Source organism: Hylobates moloch, unplaced genomic scaffold, assembly GCF_009828535.3.
Source record: "Hylobates moloch isolate HMO894 unplaced genomic scaffold, HMol_V3 SCAFFOLD_20, whole genome shotgun sequence".
Classification (NCBI taxonomy): domain Eukaryota; kingdom Metazoa; phylum Chordata; class Mammalia; order Primates; family Hylobatidae; genus Hylobates; species Hylobates moloch.
The window spans coordinates 53,082,398-53,098,963 of record NW_026652295.1 but is presented as its reverse complement, the minus strand read 5'-3'; the positions used below and the strand labels follow the sequence as shown (position 1 = coordinate 53,098,963).

At 33.9% G+C, this 16,566-nt stretch overlaps 1 protein-coding gene across 5 annotated transcripts in view; it reads left to right on the top strand.

Moving 5' to 3' along the window:
- Window positions 1–16,566, top strand: part of HMGCLL1 (3-hydroxymethyl-3-methylglutaryl-CoA lyase like 1) — a 143,053-nt gene that overhangs the window by 88,269 nt on the left and 38,218 nt on the right. The window contains exon 8 of one of the 5 annotated variants that reach the window (XM_058432513.1): window positions 6,833–6,879. The exons of the other annotated variants lie outside the window; for them this stretch is intronic. Coding sequence (XP_058288496.1) covers window positions 6,833–6,859 — 27 coding nt within the window. The 3' untranslated portion in view covers window positions 6,860–6,879. Of the gene's footprint in view, window positions 1–6,832; window positions 6,880–16,566 lie in introns of those variants that run through there. 5 annotated transcript variants of the gene reach the window in all.

The following is a 16,566-nucleotide window of genomic DNA, read 5'->3' as shown; positions in this document are numbered from 1 at the left end:
AAAATGATGAGGGGTGCTATGGTCTGAATCTTTGTGTTTCCAAAATGTTTATGTTGAAACCTAAATCACCAGTGTGATGTTCTTAAGAGGTGAGGCCTCTTGGAGGTGATTAGGACTTCTTTCATGAATAGAATTAGTTCCCTCATAAAAGAGGCCCAAGGGAATTTGTTTGCCACTTCTGCCATGCGAAGACATGGTAGGAGGAAAGAAGATGCCAGGCACCATCTACAAAGCTAAAAACAGCCCTCACCAGATACCGAGTCTGCCAGCACTTTTATCTTGGACTTCCCAGCTTCTAGAACTGCTAGAACTGTGGGAAATAAATCTCTTATTATTTATAAACCACCCTGCTTATGGTACTTTGTTATAGCAGCCCAAACTGACAAGGGGGGAGATAAGGTGGAAGAATCATATGAGAGAGGTTATTCCCATGCAGAAGCAGTGAGACTAAGAATTGCTTGTGAGTGTATGTAAGGTGAGGGTGCTAAAAGATAAAGGTTTGAGAGAAGGACAGTTGAGTGATCACTCTAAGCGTGCAAGTTTGGAAAATAGGTGGATGTCTTTAAAATATTGGTCTTTCCAAGGCATTGCCAGCTTTATGAGAACAGATGCAGAGACCTATTTGCTAATGATAATAATCCATATTTTATGAGTTCACCTTCTACAGGGCCACAAACATGCTGCAGAGTTGCCCCCCAAATTATAGTGGGAATAATTTTTAGATGTATCTCAGCCTCTTGGGCAAGTAGACTTCCGGAAGGCCTGCCTGCCAAATAAAATAGTGTGTACTATGAAACCTACATTTTACATCTACTACTTTATTGTTGACCAAAGCAGTTGTAGTGGAGTTTATTGGCTTGTTTTCCAATAATTAAAAAAAATATTTTTTAAATATTTAGAAAATATGGAAAATCACAAAAAATACTTACTTATAATTCTACCACACAGAGGAAACATATTAAATTAGTAAAATAAGTATTACATATATATTCATAGACTATATACATATATATATACACACACACACATACATATTGTGTATGTATGTGCATATAGGTTATAGGAATGAGGTACATGTTTATTTTGCTTAATATACTATGATTAGCATTGTTATTGAAACTTTTCCAGACATGATTTTTAAAACCAACATAGCCTACCCTTAACATGTGTGTATGTTAAATGTGTATGTTAATTTAACTGATCCCACTTTTGATTGGGAGCAGTTATTTTAATATAATTTTAATGAACATTCTTATTTCTAATATTTTATTCATCTTAGAATGGATTTTCAGGGAAAATATAGGATCATTAGAGGTGTTTTTATATATTATGTAAGTCAAGGGTTTTTAGAAAGGCTATTTCCAGCCTATGAACTCACTAGGTTTATATAATATTGCTAAATTCAGCAAACCTCACTTATAGATTATATTATAATGTAAAATGTATGCCAACTCGATTTGCATTTGACATGCCATTGTAATTTCTATTTGCATTTGTTTTGTGGGGCTGAACAGTTCTTTCATATGTGTAATGATTATTTGTATTTTTTAAATTAATTGTTGTTCTTGTTCTGTCTACTCTGCATTGAAATGTTTTTTCTCACAAATTTTAAGAGCTATTTATATATTATCTCTTAAATGTTAAGGTGTCTAACATATATATGTATATATGGTAGGATTATTTTTCAAAACTTGCTTTTGTGTTTTAATGCATATTTGCTTTACATTTGTATTTACTAGTTTATGAATTTATTTTAAGAAACATATCTTGAATGCTTACTACTATCAGATGCTGTTCTAGGCACACAGCCACGATAAAAGGCATTGTCATGTCTTCAAGTAGCTCATATTCTGGCAGGGGAGTACGGATGATTAAAAACACCCCACCCCCCAACACACACACACACACACACACACACACCCCGAATATAGAAGTACAGTTTAGAGCATATTAATTGGTGATAAAAGCTATGCAAAAAAATAAAGAGAAAGTGCAGTAAGATACAGAGGATGGGAAATTTGGAGGGGTGGTGAAAGGGGGCAGGTTGTAGTATTAACTAAGTGGTCAGGAAGGCAATTTTAAGAAGAGATGTAAGCAAAGAACTGGAGAAGATGCGGGTATTACTCCACTTCACAGCTGGGCACAGAGCATTTCAGTCTGAGGGAATAGTTACAGTCCAGATTCTAACGTGTGTTCAACAAACAACATGTGGCCAGTGTGGCTGGAGATAAGTGAGTAAGGAAAAGAGTAAGAGAGGATCCTTGAAGGCTATTGTAAATCCTTTGGCTTTTTCTTTGAGTGAAATGGGAAAAAAAAAATTACAGGGTTTTGAGCACTCCTGGCTTGCATTTCAAAAGGGATCATTCTGACTGCTCTGTTGAGACTAGACTATAAGGAGGGGGCAAATAAGAATTAGGAGACAAGTTAGAATGCAATTGCAATAGTCCAGGAAACAAATAATGATGGTTTGCATAAATGTGGTAACTACAGAGGTGGTGAGCATATTCTAAGTATATTTTTAAATTTGAATTGATTTCATGATGAATTAGATGTTGAATGTCTAAAAGGGAAAGAAAATGATCACAAATACATTCGAGTGAGCAACTGGAAGGACAAAACTGCCATCAACCAAAATGGAAAAGGCTATGAGTGGACAATATTTGCGGGCAAATATTAGAATTTCAGTTTGGGGCATGTTATATTTGAGGAATCTGCTACACATCTAGATGGATCTTTTGAGTAGGCAGTTACATATAAAAGAATTGGGAAGGGATATGAAGTCTTCAGTGAGGGTATAATAAGCGGCATATAGATCATATTTAAATCCAGCAGACTGTACAAGATGATAAGTGGGGCACCGAGACATTCCATCCTTAAGAGATCAGAGCAGTTTGAGGAGACTGAGAAATAGTGATTTATGAAGTAAGAAAAAACTGAGAGTCTTGAGCCCTAGAGTCTATAAAAAGGGTTTCAAGAAGAAAGAGGTGTTAAATGCTATATATGGGTTACGTTTGATGAGGACCAAGGATTGTCCACATTGTCATCCCTTTATGGCTTCTGCTTTTGGAGTTATGCTTAGAAAGACCTTTAATACTCCAAGAAGAGGTACATGACTACCTAGCTTTTCTTTGGCTTCATTTCTTACAATAAAATATTTAACCCAACTGGACTTTATTTTTATTCAAGGTGCAAGATAAGAATCTATTTTCTATATAAACACATTTTTTATCCATTTATTACCTAAACGTTCTTTCCCTACTAATACAAAATGTTCACCCATGACACATACTGTGCTTAAATTGGGTCTCTCTCTGGAATTTCTATTCTGTGATAACAATAGCTGATCCTAATAATTTTTAAAATCATGTCTTACCTGAGTTATTCTACGTTGTCCTCATGACAATCCCATGAAGTAATTTTTGTAACTTTTTTATTTTAAAAAATGACATAATTGTAGCTTAGCAAGGTTAGGGAAGTTGTCCAATGTTTCCTACTTGAAAAATAGTAGAACTGGGATTTCAGCCCAACTCATCTTGTGTCTTTCCATCTCTTTAGTCTATTTATTTCGTGCAAATGCCACACTTTTCATGAATGTGTCTCTATATTACATTTTAAATCTGACATAACATGATGCCTTAGTCCTTTAATAAAATCCTTCTTGGCTGGGCTTGGTGGCTCACGCCTGTAATCCCAGCACTTTGGGAGGCCAAGGCGGGTGGATCATGAGGTCAGGAGATCGGGACCATTCTGGCAACATGGTGAAACCCTGTCTCTAGTAAAAATACAAAAATTATTTTTATTTTTATTTTTTTTTTTGAGACAGGGTCTCGCTCTGTCACCCAGGCTGGAGTGCAGTGGTGCAATCTCGGCTCACTGCAAGCTCCGCCTCCCGGGTTCACGCCATTCTCCTGCCTCAGCCTCTCCGAGTAGCTGGGACTACAGGCGCCCGCCACCACACCCGGCTAATTTTTTGTATTTTTGGTAGAGACGGGGTTTCACCATGGTCTCGATCTCCTGACCTCGTGATCCGCCCGCCTCGGCCTCCCAAAGTGCTGGGATTACAAGCGTGAGCCACCGCGCCCCCCAAAAAAAACAAAAACAAAACAAAACAAAAACAAAAACAAAACAAAAAAAAAAAAAAACAAAAATTAGCCAGGCATGGTGGCACGCGCCTATAGTCCCAGCTACTTGGGAGGCTGAGGCAGAAGAATGGTGTGAACCCGGGAGGCGGAGCTTGCAGTGAGCCGAGATCGTGCCACTGCACTCCAGCCTGATGACAGCGTGCGACTCCATCTCAAAAAATAAAATATAATAAAATCCTTCTTGATCATTTCTATGTGTATTTTGTCTAATTGAATTTAAATTTGTTCAAAACTACATCCCCCAAATATCCATTATATTAAATACGTAATTTACAAAGAGTTGACTTAATGATAATATTCAGTCATCCCATCCAAGAAATTAGTGTATTTTTCAATTTATTCAGGTATTTATTTGTATAAAAATGAGATTTGGTTATTTCTTTTCCTATCAGAGGCCCATGATTCCATAGATTTCTTCTGATTGGGATCATTGTAATACATGTTTCGTTTATCTTCCTGATTTGAACTGCATCTTCCTTGAGTTTTATGAACCGCTCTTCCCTTCATTCAAATTTTTCATAACATTCTTATATTTATTTGTATATAAAAGTTTAAATTTATTTATATTAAGCATATGAATACCTTGAGAAATTTCTTGGGGGGAAACTTTCCTTGCGGGATATGGAAAATATTTTCATGACATCAAGTTCCTGAGGTAAAAAAAGTTGAGGTTTGAAGAGGATGCTTTGAGAATTAGGTTCCTTTTACTTTGATCTCACAGTAACTACAGATAACTAAATAAAGCTCACATTTCTTACTAAAATGTTTTCGGTTCGGTAAACATTCTTAAAGGAAACATTTGCTTCAGTAACCAAAACCCATGACTTTCAGTTGAAGGTCCAAATTAAAAGAATACTGTTTCTATTCTGAAAGAAGAAAATGTTATTTATTTTTCTAAATAGACATTTTGGAACACTTTCCTCTGAAAATATACAAGGCTTTATAGATAACAGATCTTAGAGTTATAAGTGTTAATGCCCACTTCAGCTGTAAGGGGGCCAACAGGGTAATTTTAAAAGAATATCCATGGCTGAATCCACTAAAAAATATGAAATATTAAAAAGAAGGAAGACTTTTTATTTGCTAAGATGCAACTTCAATAAAGAGGTGAAGGCAACTTCTTCAATTTTACCCTGATTCATTATTGCCTCATTTGCATTCTTTTATAAAAAGACACAGAACTCCCTAAGGATTAAGGGTATACCTAAAACCATGTTAATTCAAAATAATTGTGATTTACAAATATTAATGTTTGCCAAAGTGATAATAGTGTTTGCTTACTTAAAATCATGGTGTCTTATTGTAGAATCAGAGTATTAGAAGTGTGTTTCTGTCTCAAATTCTAGGTGAGTGAGTTCATATAAGTGGGAAGATGTGACTACTTTATGAAGAAGTGGAAATAAAAGCACTATTTTTTTTAGGAAATTCGTATGTTCACTGGGTAAAAAATGGAAGAAACAGTAAGAGAGAGGCAGATGGAGGAGGAGCCTCTCTTGAGCATTTAACTTGAAATGTTCAATTGAAAAAGAACACTAGTAAATAAATATCTTACGGCAAATATTAATACTGCTTTACCCTTTGGTCTTGGTGCACAAAGATAAATAGGTAGGTAGGTAGATAGATAAGATTGATTGCTTATTTTCCAAAATTGTGAAAATTCATATTGAAATTCTGTTTTATTGTGAATTTTAACTTTAAACTTGTCTACAAAGTGAGTTTATGTTATTGCATGGGAAAAAAAAATAGATTGGAACTAAGTTGCAAGTAGCCCCTTGAAATAGGGCATGCCTTCACTAGCTTACACAGACTGAGCCTACTCTAAGAGTGTAGATATCACTTGTCTCCTGTATCCCACTTACTTATTATTTTTCATTTTGGGGGGTACATAGTAGTTATATATATTTATGGGATACATGAGGTATTTTGATTCAGGCATACAATATATAATTATATAAGGATAAATGGGGTATCTATCACCTCAAGCATTTATCCTTTCTTTGTATTGCAAACATTCCAGTTCTACTCTTTCAGTTATTTTTAAATACACAATAAATTTTTTGAGACAGAGTCTCACTTTGTCACCCAGGCTGGATAGCTCACTGCAGCCTCAACCTTCCGGGCTCAAGCCATCCTCCCACCTCAGCGTCCCAAGTAGCTGGGACTACAGGCATAACAACCATACCTAGATAATTTTTGTATTTTTTTAGAGACAGGATTTCACAAGTTTCCCAGGCTGGTCTTGAATTTCTGGGCTCAAGCAATCCACCCACCTTAGCCCTCCAAAATGTTGAGATTCTAGGCCTGAGCCACTGTGCCCAGCCTGCAATAAATTATTGTTGACTGTAGTCATTTGTTATGCTATCAAATACTAGATCTTATTCATTCTCTCTATATTTTTATACCCATTAACCATTCCCACTCCTTATGACATTACCCTTCCTAGCCTCTGGTAGTCATTGTTCTATCTCTATGAGCTCAATTGTTTTAATTTTTAGCTCCCACAAGTAAGTGAGACTAAGTGAAGTTTGTCTTTCTGTGCCTGGCTTATTTCACTTAACATAATGACCTCCAGTTCCACCCATGTCATTCATTGCAAATAGCAGGATCTCATTCTTTTTTATGGCTGAATAGTACTCCACTGTGTCTATATACCACATTATCTTTAATGATTTGTCTATTGATGAACACAGGTTGCTTCCAAATCTTGCCTATTGTGAATAGTGCTGCAGTAAACATGTAAGTACAGATATCTGTTAGGTACACCAATTTCCTTTATTTTGAATATACACATAGCAGTGGGATTGCTGGATCATATGGTACCTCTATTTTTACTTTGAGGAATCTCCAAACCACTCTCTGTAGTGGTTTTACTAATACAATTTCTAACCAACAGTGTATGAGAGTTCCCTTTTTCTCCACATCCTCAGCAGCATTTGTTATTACCTTGAGTAAAAGCCGTCTTAACTGGTGTGAGATGATATCTCATTATAGTTTTAATTTCCATTTATCTGATGTTCAGTGATGTTGAGAACCTTTTTATATGCTTGTTTGCCATTTATATGTCTCCTTTTGAGAAGATCTTTTCAGATCTTTTTTCCATTTTTGGTTGGATTATTAGATTTTTCCTATAGAGTTATTTGAGCTCCTTATATATTCGGGTTATTAATCCCGGTCAAATGGATAGTTTTCAAATATTTTCTCCCATTCTGTGGGTTGTCTCTTTGTTATTTTCTTTGCTATGCAGAAGCTTTTTAAGCAGATGAAATCCCTTAAAATTACATTACTTTAAGTTGGTGTAATTTGTCCATTTTGCTCTGTAGGGTATTACTCAAGGAAGACAAATCTAAGACCTCAAACTGTGAAACTACTAAAAGAAAGCATTGGAGAAACTCTCTCACTTCTTTAACCTCTTCAAGCATTTGAACCTGTTTTAAATTTTTGAAGAAAAAAAAATGTTGGTAATGGGGATGGTAAATTCATAAAAAGAATTCTGAGCTTCTTAGTAACCCAAGATCCAATTAGAAAGACTGCCTTCTTTAGTAAGCAAAGGAATTCTGGATTCGATTAGTGGGTATTGGACTTTATAACAAATCCTGTTGAACTGTGGTAAGCTAAAGTGAATAAAAGCAATCGACATGCACACACATTTGCAATTAACTTTCTGCTTATCCTTTAAATCCTCAGGCTTTCACATACTGAAGTCAAGTTTTCTTTTTTCATTCTAAAAAGGAAATCATTAAATGTCTGTCAGTGAGTGTCTACATTGTTCTGACCTACTGTGCTAATATAAAAAATGAAAAATGGATATAAAGGAAAATATAAAGAGAAAGAATAATATTGCATGAAGATCACTTATGATTACATAAATGAAAAAGGTAGCATGAGAGTGGCAAGTGATTAGTAATTGTTCTGTGAAAGTGATTCAGGAAATGTATTAAACTGCCCAGATTTTTTTAGGATTCCATATTTTAAATAAACCACATCTCATAGTTTCACATATATCCCACCACATAGTATAATGCAAACAAAATAGGCAGCACCAAAATACAAGCATAAAATAGGGAAAAATGTGTAGTTTATATGTGTCTAAAGTGTTGTGGTTAAGAAAACAGGACTGGCAAAATTGTTCTCAGCAGATACTAGACTGCCCGACAGTTAAAATTCCCATGACAGATGTGGAAAGGCTGCCATAGGACTTTCCTGTTGCATGGTAAATGGTCCTTTTATGAAGCCCAAGCCTGGTGAGGATAGTCCCTATCTCCATAAACTCAGTCTTTTCAGCTGCAAAATGCAAGTGTCAACTAGGTGATGAGAGATTTCTTTCTGCTTAAACTTGGTTTAAGATTAAAACTACTTAAAGCTGTACATAGTTCAATTCACTGGCAGATGGTAGGCAAAAAAAAAGAGCAATTCAGAGGCACAAGGATGCTCAGAGCCATAGTATTCCTTTTTTGAATTTAGGTAGAAAGATAATAGTAAAGAGTAAATTTCTAGAGAAAGATTTCTTCCTTAGCATCTTTAATGTATCTATTTACCATGAAAAAAAAATGATGTGAAATTCTCGTCCAATCAGTACAGTCCTATGTGAGAACAGCCTAAATAAAAATTAGTTTGGTAATTAGATCAACAAGGTGTCCACTACAAATGCAAACTTTGACTCCACAGAAGACAAGCGATGACCTTCACTAAAGACTTGAGTGTTTTGCTATATTATAGGGAAAATAAATATATATATAAATATATATATGTATGAAAAATTTTTAGGTATCTACATGACTACTCATCCATATCCATATTTGTTTTCAGGTTTCTGCTAAATAGTTTCATTTTTAAGAATTAGTTTTTGGATTATATGCAATATTTTGGTAATACATTTTTAATTATTTTAAAACATATATTTGTTCCTTTATAATCTGTGAATCTAAAGAAGTCACTGCTCAGTAAATGTGTAAATTTTCTCTCTACCCTATCAAATTTGTAGGATTATTCATATATACTATTTTATTTGTCCTTTCACTTCTCTTCTCCAGTTTAAAATGTCTGTAGAAAGTAAGCTACATTTCTTACCAAATTCTGTTCGAAAGCCTTTATTGATTTTCGGTAGAACTTTGAATTCCTTCATGAGCTGCTTCGCAGTGTCTTATTTTTGATGTCATACAGACAGGTGAGAAGGTAGAGGGAATGAAAAAGGGCAAAATATTACAGATGTAGCAGAGATAAAAATGTAATGAGATTATTATGAAAAGGTTATGCCAACATATTTGAAAATTAGGTGTAAAATAAAATTCATAACATTATATAAACTATGAAAAATGAAAAAAAGAAATAGAACCTCACTGAATCAGTAGCTCACATATTTTTCCACAATAAAAACATCAAGCCCAGATGCTTTATAGGTGAGTTATATTGAATGTAAAATAAGCAAGTAATTCCTATATTATACAAACATTTTCAGAGAATGTTAAAATACAGAATCCACTCTGTTTGATTTTTAAAAGTAATATATTCTTGGTTTTCAAATCATGTAAGAACAGTATGTGAAAGGAAAATTACGGCTATTGTCACTCATGACCATTGATGACAAATTCTAAACAAAACAGTAAACCAAATTTACTAATGTATAAAAATACAACATCACAGAAAAGTTTTTTTTGTTCCAGGGATTCAAGTTTGGCTTTACATTAGAAAATTTATTAGAAGTCACTGCTTTAAAATACTAAAATTGTAAAGATATGATTATCTCAATGGTTATATAATATATGTAAACTGTAACTCATATATTTATTTATCTATTCCCCCATTAAAAGACATTTAGGCATCCGGTACTTTTTACTATTCAATTTTTGTGGGGGTTTTTTTTGCCCATAATTTTTATATATATATAAATATATATATATATATATATATATAATTATACTCTAAGTTCTGAGGCACATGTGCACAACGTGCAGATTTGTTACATAGAAATATCATTTGACCCAGCCATCCCGTTACTGGGTATATACCCAAAGGATTTTTGCCCACAATTTTTATAAACAAGGCTTACACATAAGGACAGCAAATTCATAACTTGCTTTAAGAGCAGCTGTTGTTGTAGGGGCCCCAGTGTGATGTTAGATGCAGTCATTCGGAGTTCCACTCTTCTACCCCCTCCTAATTCATTTCCTGAGTCCAGTATAACCTTGATCACAAATCCTACAAGATTATTACAAGAAAGGAAACTCATAGCCAAATCTATTTCACTATATCCTAACAAAATATTTCAAAGGGAATCTACTGACATATTAAAAGACTAATCCATTTCAACCAAGTTGGATTTATCCCAGAAATGCTAGTTCAACATATAAAACCAATCAGTAGAATTACCACATTAATAAAGAAAAAAATCTTGTGATTATCTCAAATGATGTCGAAAATTATTTGACATACTTAGCAAAGTAGGAGTTTCTAGCCAGTGCAATAAGGAAAGGAAATGAACAAAATGTACGAGTTGGAAAGGATGAAATACAATTATCATTATTTCAAATGTCATAATTGTGTATTCAAACTTCCAACATAAGTTATAGGTATACTATTAAAATCAATACATAAATTTAGGAAGACTGTAGAATATAAGCACAATATATAAAAATTACCAGTACTGTTATATATACTAGTAAAAAATATTCATTATGAAATGAAATGACACATTTCCAATTGCAATATTATTAAAATATAGTAAGGCATAGATTCAACAACAGCCATGTTATATTACTTTATAGAAAGAGAAGTTTTATAAATATAAGTAAACGGAGAGATAATTTTCAGGCTTGGAAGGCTCAATATTGAACAAATACCAGTTTTCACCAAATTGATCCATAGATGCAATCAATGCAAGCTCAGTAGGTCTGTGTGTGTGCAAGGAATTGACAAATGGATTCTAAAATTGATGTGAGAATGCAAATGGCCTACAATAGCCAAAGCAATCCAAAAGGGGAATTTCAAATCTGAAGAACTTATCAGATGACAAATCTTAATATAAAGCTAAAATAATTAAGACAGCATGATAGTAATACAAGAATGGACATATAGACCACAAAGACAGAAAAGAGAGCTGAGAAAGAAATTCAGACTTATACAGTCACCTGATTTGTGATAAAAGCATCACTACAATTCAGTGAGAAAAGCATGATCTTTTCAATAAATTGTGCTAGTTCAATTGAATATTCATATAGAAAAATACCTTAATCTTTATATACAAAGATTATAAGTCTAAATATAGAAGTAAATAACATGAGAGTAATATTTTGCATAGACAGAGACTTATTACATAACACATGAGAAAGGCTAACAGTGGAAAATAATTGATAAACAGGCTATAGTACAATTAGGATTTTCTGCTCAGAAAAGGATACATTGAGTTTCTATGTTAGCTCCAAATGTAAAGAGTTTGGAAATCACACTTATTTTTACAGCATGGACAAGCTTGAAAAATTGAACTGAAATAACTATTCTTGGATCTATCAGAAAACAGAGGTTGAAGAGCAAACTTCTGCCCTGAAATCTAGAGAGAGGCAAATCCAGAGCTGCACATTTGAGATCTCCCTAACTGGTAATTTTGACAAATTACTGGAGTCTGAGTGTGGATAAGCATAAAAGTGAGAAACACTTGAAGCCAGAGTTTTAAGGGAGTCACTAATTTTGTGAGTCTTACCTTCTATCAGGGTCTAAAAGTGAGAATTTGAGAAAGACCTTTCTGTGACTCTGGCAAGGAGAGGAAAAGAATAATCACTTGAAATATTATCAGAATATTCTTCATTACAAAGGCCTATTCTCAATAGAAAGAAATTACTAGTACCTTATCTCAGCTGGGGAAAGGGTATTCATCATTCTCCAGCCCACACTAGACTTCCTGTAGTACCAAAGGGATAAACAAAAGTTGATACCACTGGAGAAACACTTGGGAAGGTCAACTTTTAAAACACACAGGCCCACTACAAGTCTGAAATTTAATCACCAGATTAAGGAATGCTTCTCTTCTTTCACACCTTATCACCACACCAAAAGGGCTCCAGTCTAATAACAGTGGATTACAGCAGAAAGAACTACAAGAAGCAGACCCATTTATCTGAGAAGGAATACTTAGGAAAGCCCGCCTTATATAGAAAAGGCAAAGACAGGGAAACTAGAGAAATTTGAAGCCTCTGGCAGTTACAGCTGCAGCAAACATTAAACGCAACCAAACTTCTAGCCAGATAAACATATAATCTCACACTTACAGGCTGTTTACCTCAGTTACTATTACCAGATACAATGTGTAGGCTTTCAACAACAACAACAACAAAATCAGAGGCAGATGAAAAGCCAATAAAAAATACAGCCTGAAGAGGCAAAGCAACCCTCAGAATCAGACTCAGATATGACACAGATATTGGAATGATAAGACAGGGAATTCAAATTAACGATGACTAATATGTGAAAGGATTTATTGGCAGTAGTAGACAACATGCAAAAAAGAGATGAGAATGTAAACGTGTAGATGGAGGCTCTAAAAGAGGAATAAAAAAGAAATGCTAGTATTCCATGGTGTATATGTGCCACATTTTCTTAATCCAGTGTATCATTGTTGGACATTTGGGTTGGTTCCAAGTCTTTGCTATTGTGAATAGTGCCACAATAAACATACGTGTGCATGTGTCTTTATAGCAGCATGATTTATAATCCTTTGGGTATATACCCAGTAATGGGATGGCTGTGTCAAATGGTATTTCTAGTTCTAGATCCCTGAAGAATCGCCACACTGACTTCCACAATGATTGAACCAGTTGACAGTCCCACCAACAGTGTAAAACTGTTCCTATTTCTCCACATCCTCTCCAGCGCCTGTTGTTTCCTGACTTTTTAATGATGGCCATTCTAACTGGTGTGAGATGGTATCTCATTGTGGTTTTGATTTGCATTTCTCTGATGGCCAGTGATGATGAGCATTTTTTCCTGTGTCTTCTGGCTGCATAAATGTCTTCTTTTGAGAAGTGTCTGTTCATATCCTTCACCCACTTTTTGATGGGGCTGTTTATTTCTTGTAAATTTGTTTCAGTTCATTGTGATTCTGGATATTAGCCCTTTGTCAGATGAGTAGATTGCAAAAATTTTCTCCCATTTTGTAGGTTGCCTGTTCACTCTGATACTATGCAGCCATAAAAAATGATGAGTTCATGTCCTTTGTAGGGACATGGATGAAGCTGGAAATCATCATTCTCAGCAAACTATCGCAAGGACAAAAAAATCAAACACCACATGTTCTCACTCATAGGTGAGAATTGAAAAATGAGAACACATGGACGCAGGAAGGGGAACATCACACACTGGGGCCTGTTGTGGAGTTGGGGGAGTGGGGAGGGATAGCATTAGGAGATATACCTAATGTTAAATGATGAGTTACTGGGTTCAGCACACCAACATGGCACATGCATACATATGTAACTAACCTGCACGTTGTGCACATGTGCCCTAAAACTTAAAGTATAAAAAAAAAAGAAATGCTAGGAAAAAATCTCTAGTAGAAATGAAGAATGCCGTTGATAGACTCATTGGTAGACTAGACGTGGCTAAGGAGAGAAACAGTGAGCTGAAAAATATGTCAGTAGACACTTCATAAAACTGAAATGCAAAGAGGAAAAATTAATGAAAAAATTCAGAACAGACTATCCAAGAACTATTACACGATTTTAAAAGGCTCTGTACAGATCCATTATGTATGTGTAATTAAAATGCCAGAAGGAGAAGAAACAGAGAACACAATAGCATAAATATTTGAAGCAATAATCATTGACAGCTTTCCAAAATTAATGGACAGCCATGAACCCAGGAAGATCAGAGGAATGTCAAGCAGGATAAATACTGAAAATCAACAGCTAGGCATATCATATTCAAACTTCAACAAAACAAAGAGAGAATTTTGAAAGAAGCCAGAGAAAAATAAACACCGTACCTATAGAGAAATGAAGTTAAGAATTGCATTTCAACTGTCCTTCAGAAACCACAAAAGCAACTAGAAAGTAGAATGAAGTAAAGTACTGAAAATAAAAACCCACCAACCTAGGATTCTATGTTCAATAAAATTACTCTTCAGAAGTGAAGTAGAAACAAAGACTTTTTCAGAAAAACAGGAACTGAAGGATTTCACCAATATATCTGCCCAACTAGAAACTTAAAGACAGTCTTCACAAAGAAGGATACTTATGTATGTATATATCAGAAAATTAGTTCTACACAAAGAAAAATAAGACACCAGAGATGCAATATATGAAAATAAAATATAATCTTTTATTTTAATTATTCTTAATTCACCTATTAATAACTGTTCAAAGTAATAATAGTAACAAGGTACAGGGTAATTGTAGCATATGTGTAAGTGAAATGAAGGATAATAATGTTATAAAATATGGGAGGAATGAATTTGGGATACTTTATTACAAGGTACTGGTGCTACACATGAAATGTGTATAGTATTATTTGGAGATGGACTTTAGTCAACAAGGTGTATTGGAAAGTGTAGATAAATCACTAAAAATTTTAAGAAGTATAAATGATATGCTAGGAGATAAAGTACAAAAGAATCATATAAAATTATCAATTAAAACCAGAGAAGGTTGAAAAATGTGGAGAAAAAAGAATGTAATGAATATAATACATTTATAAATATGGTGGATATTAATCCACCTATAATCCAACTACAATCATTTCAAATGTGAATGGCCTAAATTTGAAGACAGAGGTTGCCAGAGTGGATTTTAAAAGCAAGACCCAACTATTTGTTATCTACAAAAAATCCATTATAAATATTTAATATACTCAGGTATGTTAAAAGTAAAGAGATAGAAAAAGTATACATGACATACTAACACCAATCAAATGAAAGCTGGGGTAGCAATATTAATTTTAGAAAAAAGTGGACTTCACAACAGAAAAAAATTATCAAAGATATGGTAGTATATTACACAATGATAAATACATTGTCCAAGAAGAAATAACAGTTGTAAATGTTTATAAACCTAACAACACAGCATCAAAATTCATGAGGTAAAACGGAAATAAGAAATAGGCAGATTCACTATTATAGTTTAAAACATTAACATACTTCTTTTGGTAATTGATATATCAAGCAGACAGATAATCAACAAGAATATAGTTTATTTGAACAACAGTATCAAGCAGTTTGTTTTAATTGACATTGTGAAATCATCCATCCAATAATATCAGAATACATACTAATGCAAGATGTTAATAACAGGAGGAATTGGGTGTAGGTCTATGGTAATTCTCTGTAATCTCTTTACAATTTTTCTAAAAATCTAAAACCCTATTAAATAAAAATTAAAACAAAAATATATATTATGAGATTGAATAACAAGTCACAATGTGGGAAAATGTATTGAATTAATATATATGACAAAGGAATAGTATCAAGAATACATATAGAACTCCTACTAATCTATGATAAAATAAATACTAACAGTGGAAAAATGGACAAATAACTTGACACTGCACAGAAAAGGTGTATTAATAGCAAGTAAGTTCTGAAAAGTCATTACACTTCACTAGTCGTCAGAGAAATGTAAATTAAAACTACAATGAGATATACCACTACACAGCCACCAGACTGGTTGCAATTATAAAGTCTGAGGATACAAAGTACTGGCAAAAATGTGGAATAAATGGTACTCTCACACATTGCTGCTGGGAGTTTGAAGTGGTGCCTCCACTCTGTAAAACATGCATACTTTAGAACCCAGCAATTCCATTCCTAGGCATATAACCAATAGAAATGTATGCAGGTATTCACCAAAAGATATGTTCAAGAATGTTCACACTAGTACTCTTTATAGTAACTCCAAATTGGAAGCAACACAAATACACATCAGTAATAAAATTTGTACATAGATTGTGAATATATATGTCACTTATGAGAATGAAAAACTGCTACATACAACATGATTGAATTTCGAAACAACATGTTGAATGAGAAAAGTCAGACATGATAAAGTATATTGTTTGATTACATTTTTATAACATTCATGAACATGCAAAACTAATCCACGGTTATAGATGTTTACATGGGAGTAGGATAATAAGGGAGAAGGTGTGAGAGGGACTTCTCATGCTGCTAATGTTCTATTTTCTGACCTGGGTGGTGTTTTTACTTTGTGAACATTTATTGATCTGTATACTTATGATTTGTGCTCTTCTCTATATGTATGTTATAAACTTAATAGTTATAAGTTAATATGTTATAAACGTAATAGCTTACAGAATTACATCAGGATTACTCAGAAAAGGGAACACAAATGTCACATAAAATATGTTCAACATTAATCTGAAAAATGCAAATTTAAATGTGACTTCATGTTATACCTGGTATATTGGCCAAAATAGAAAAGCCAGA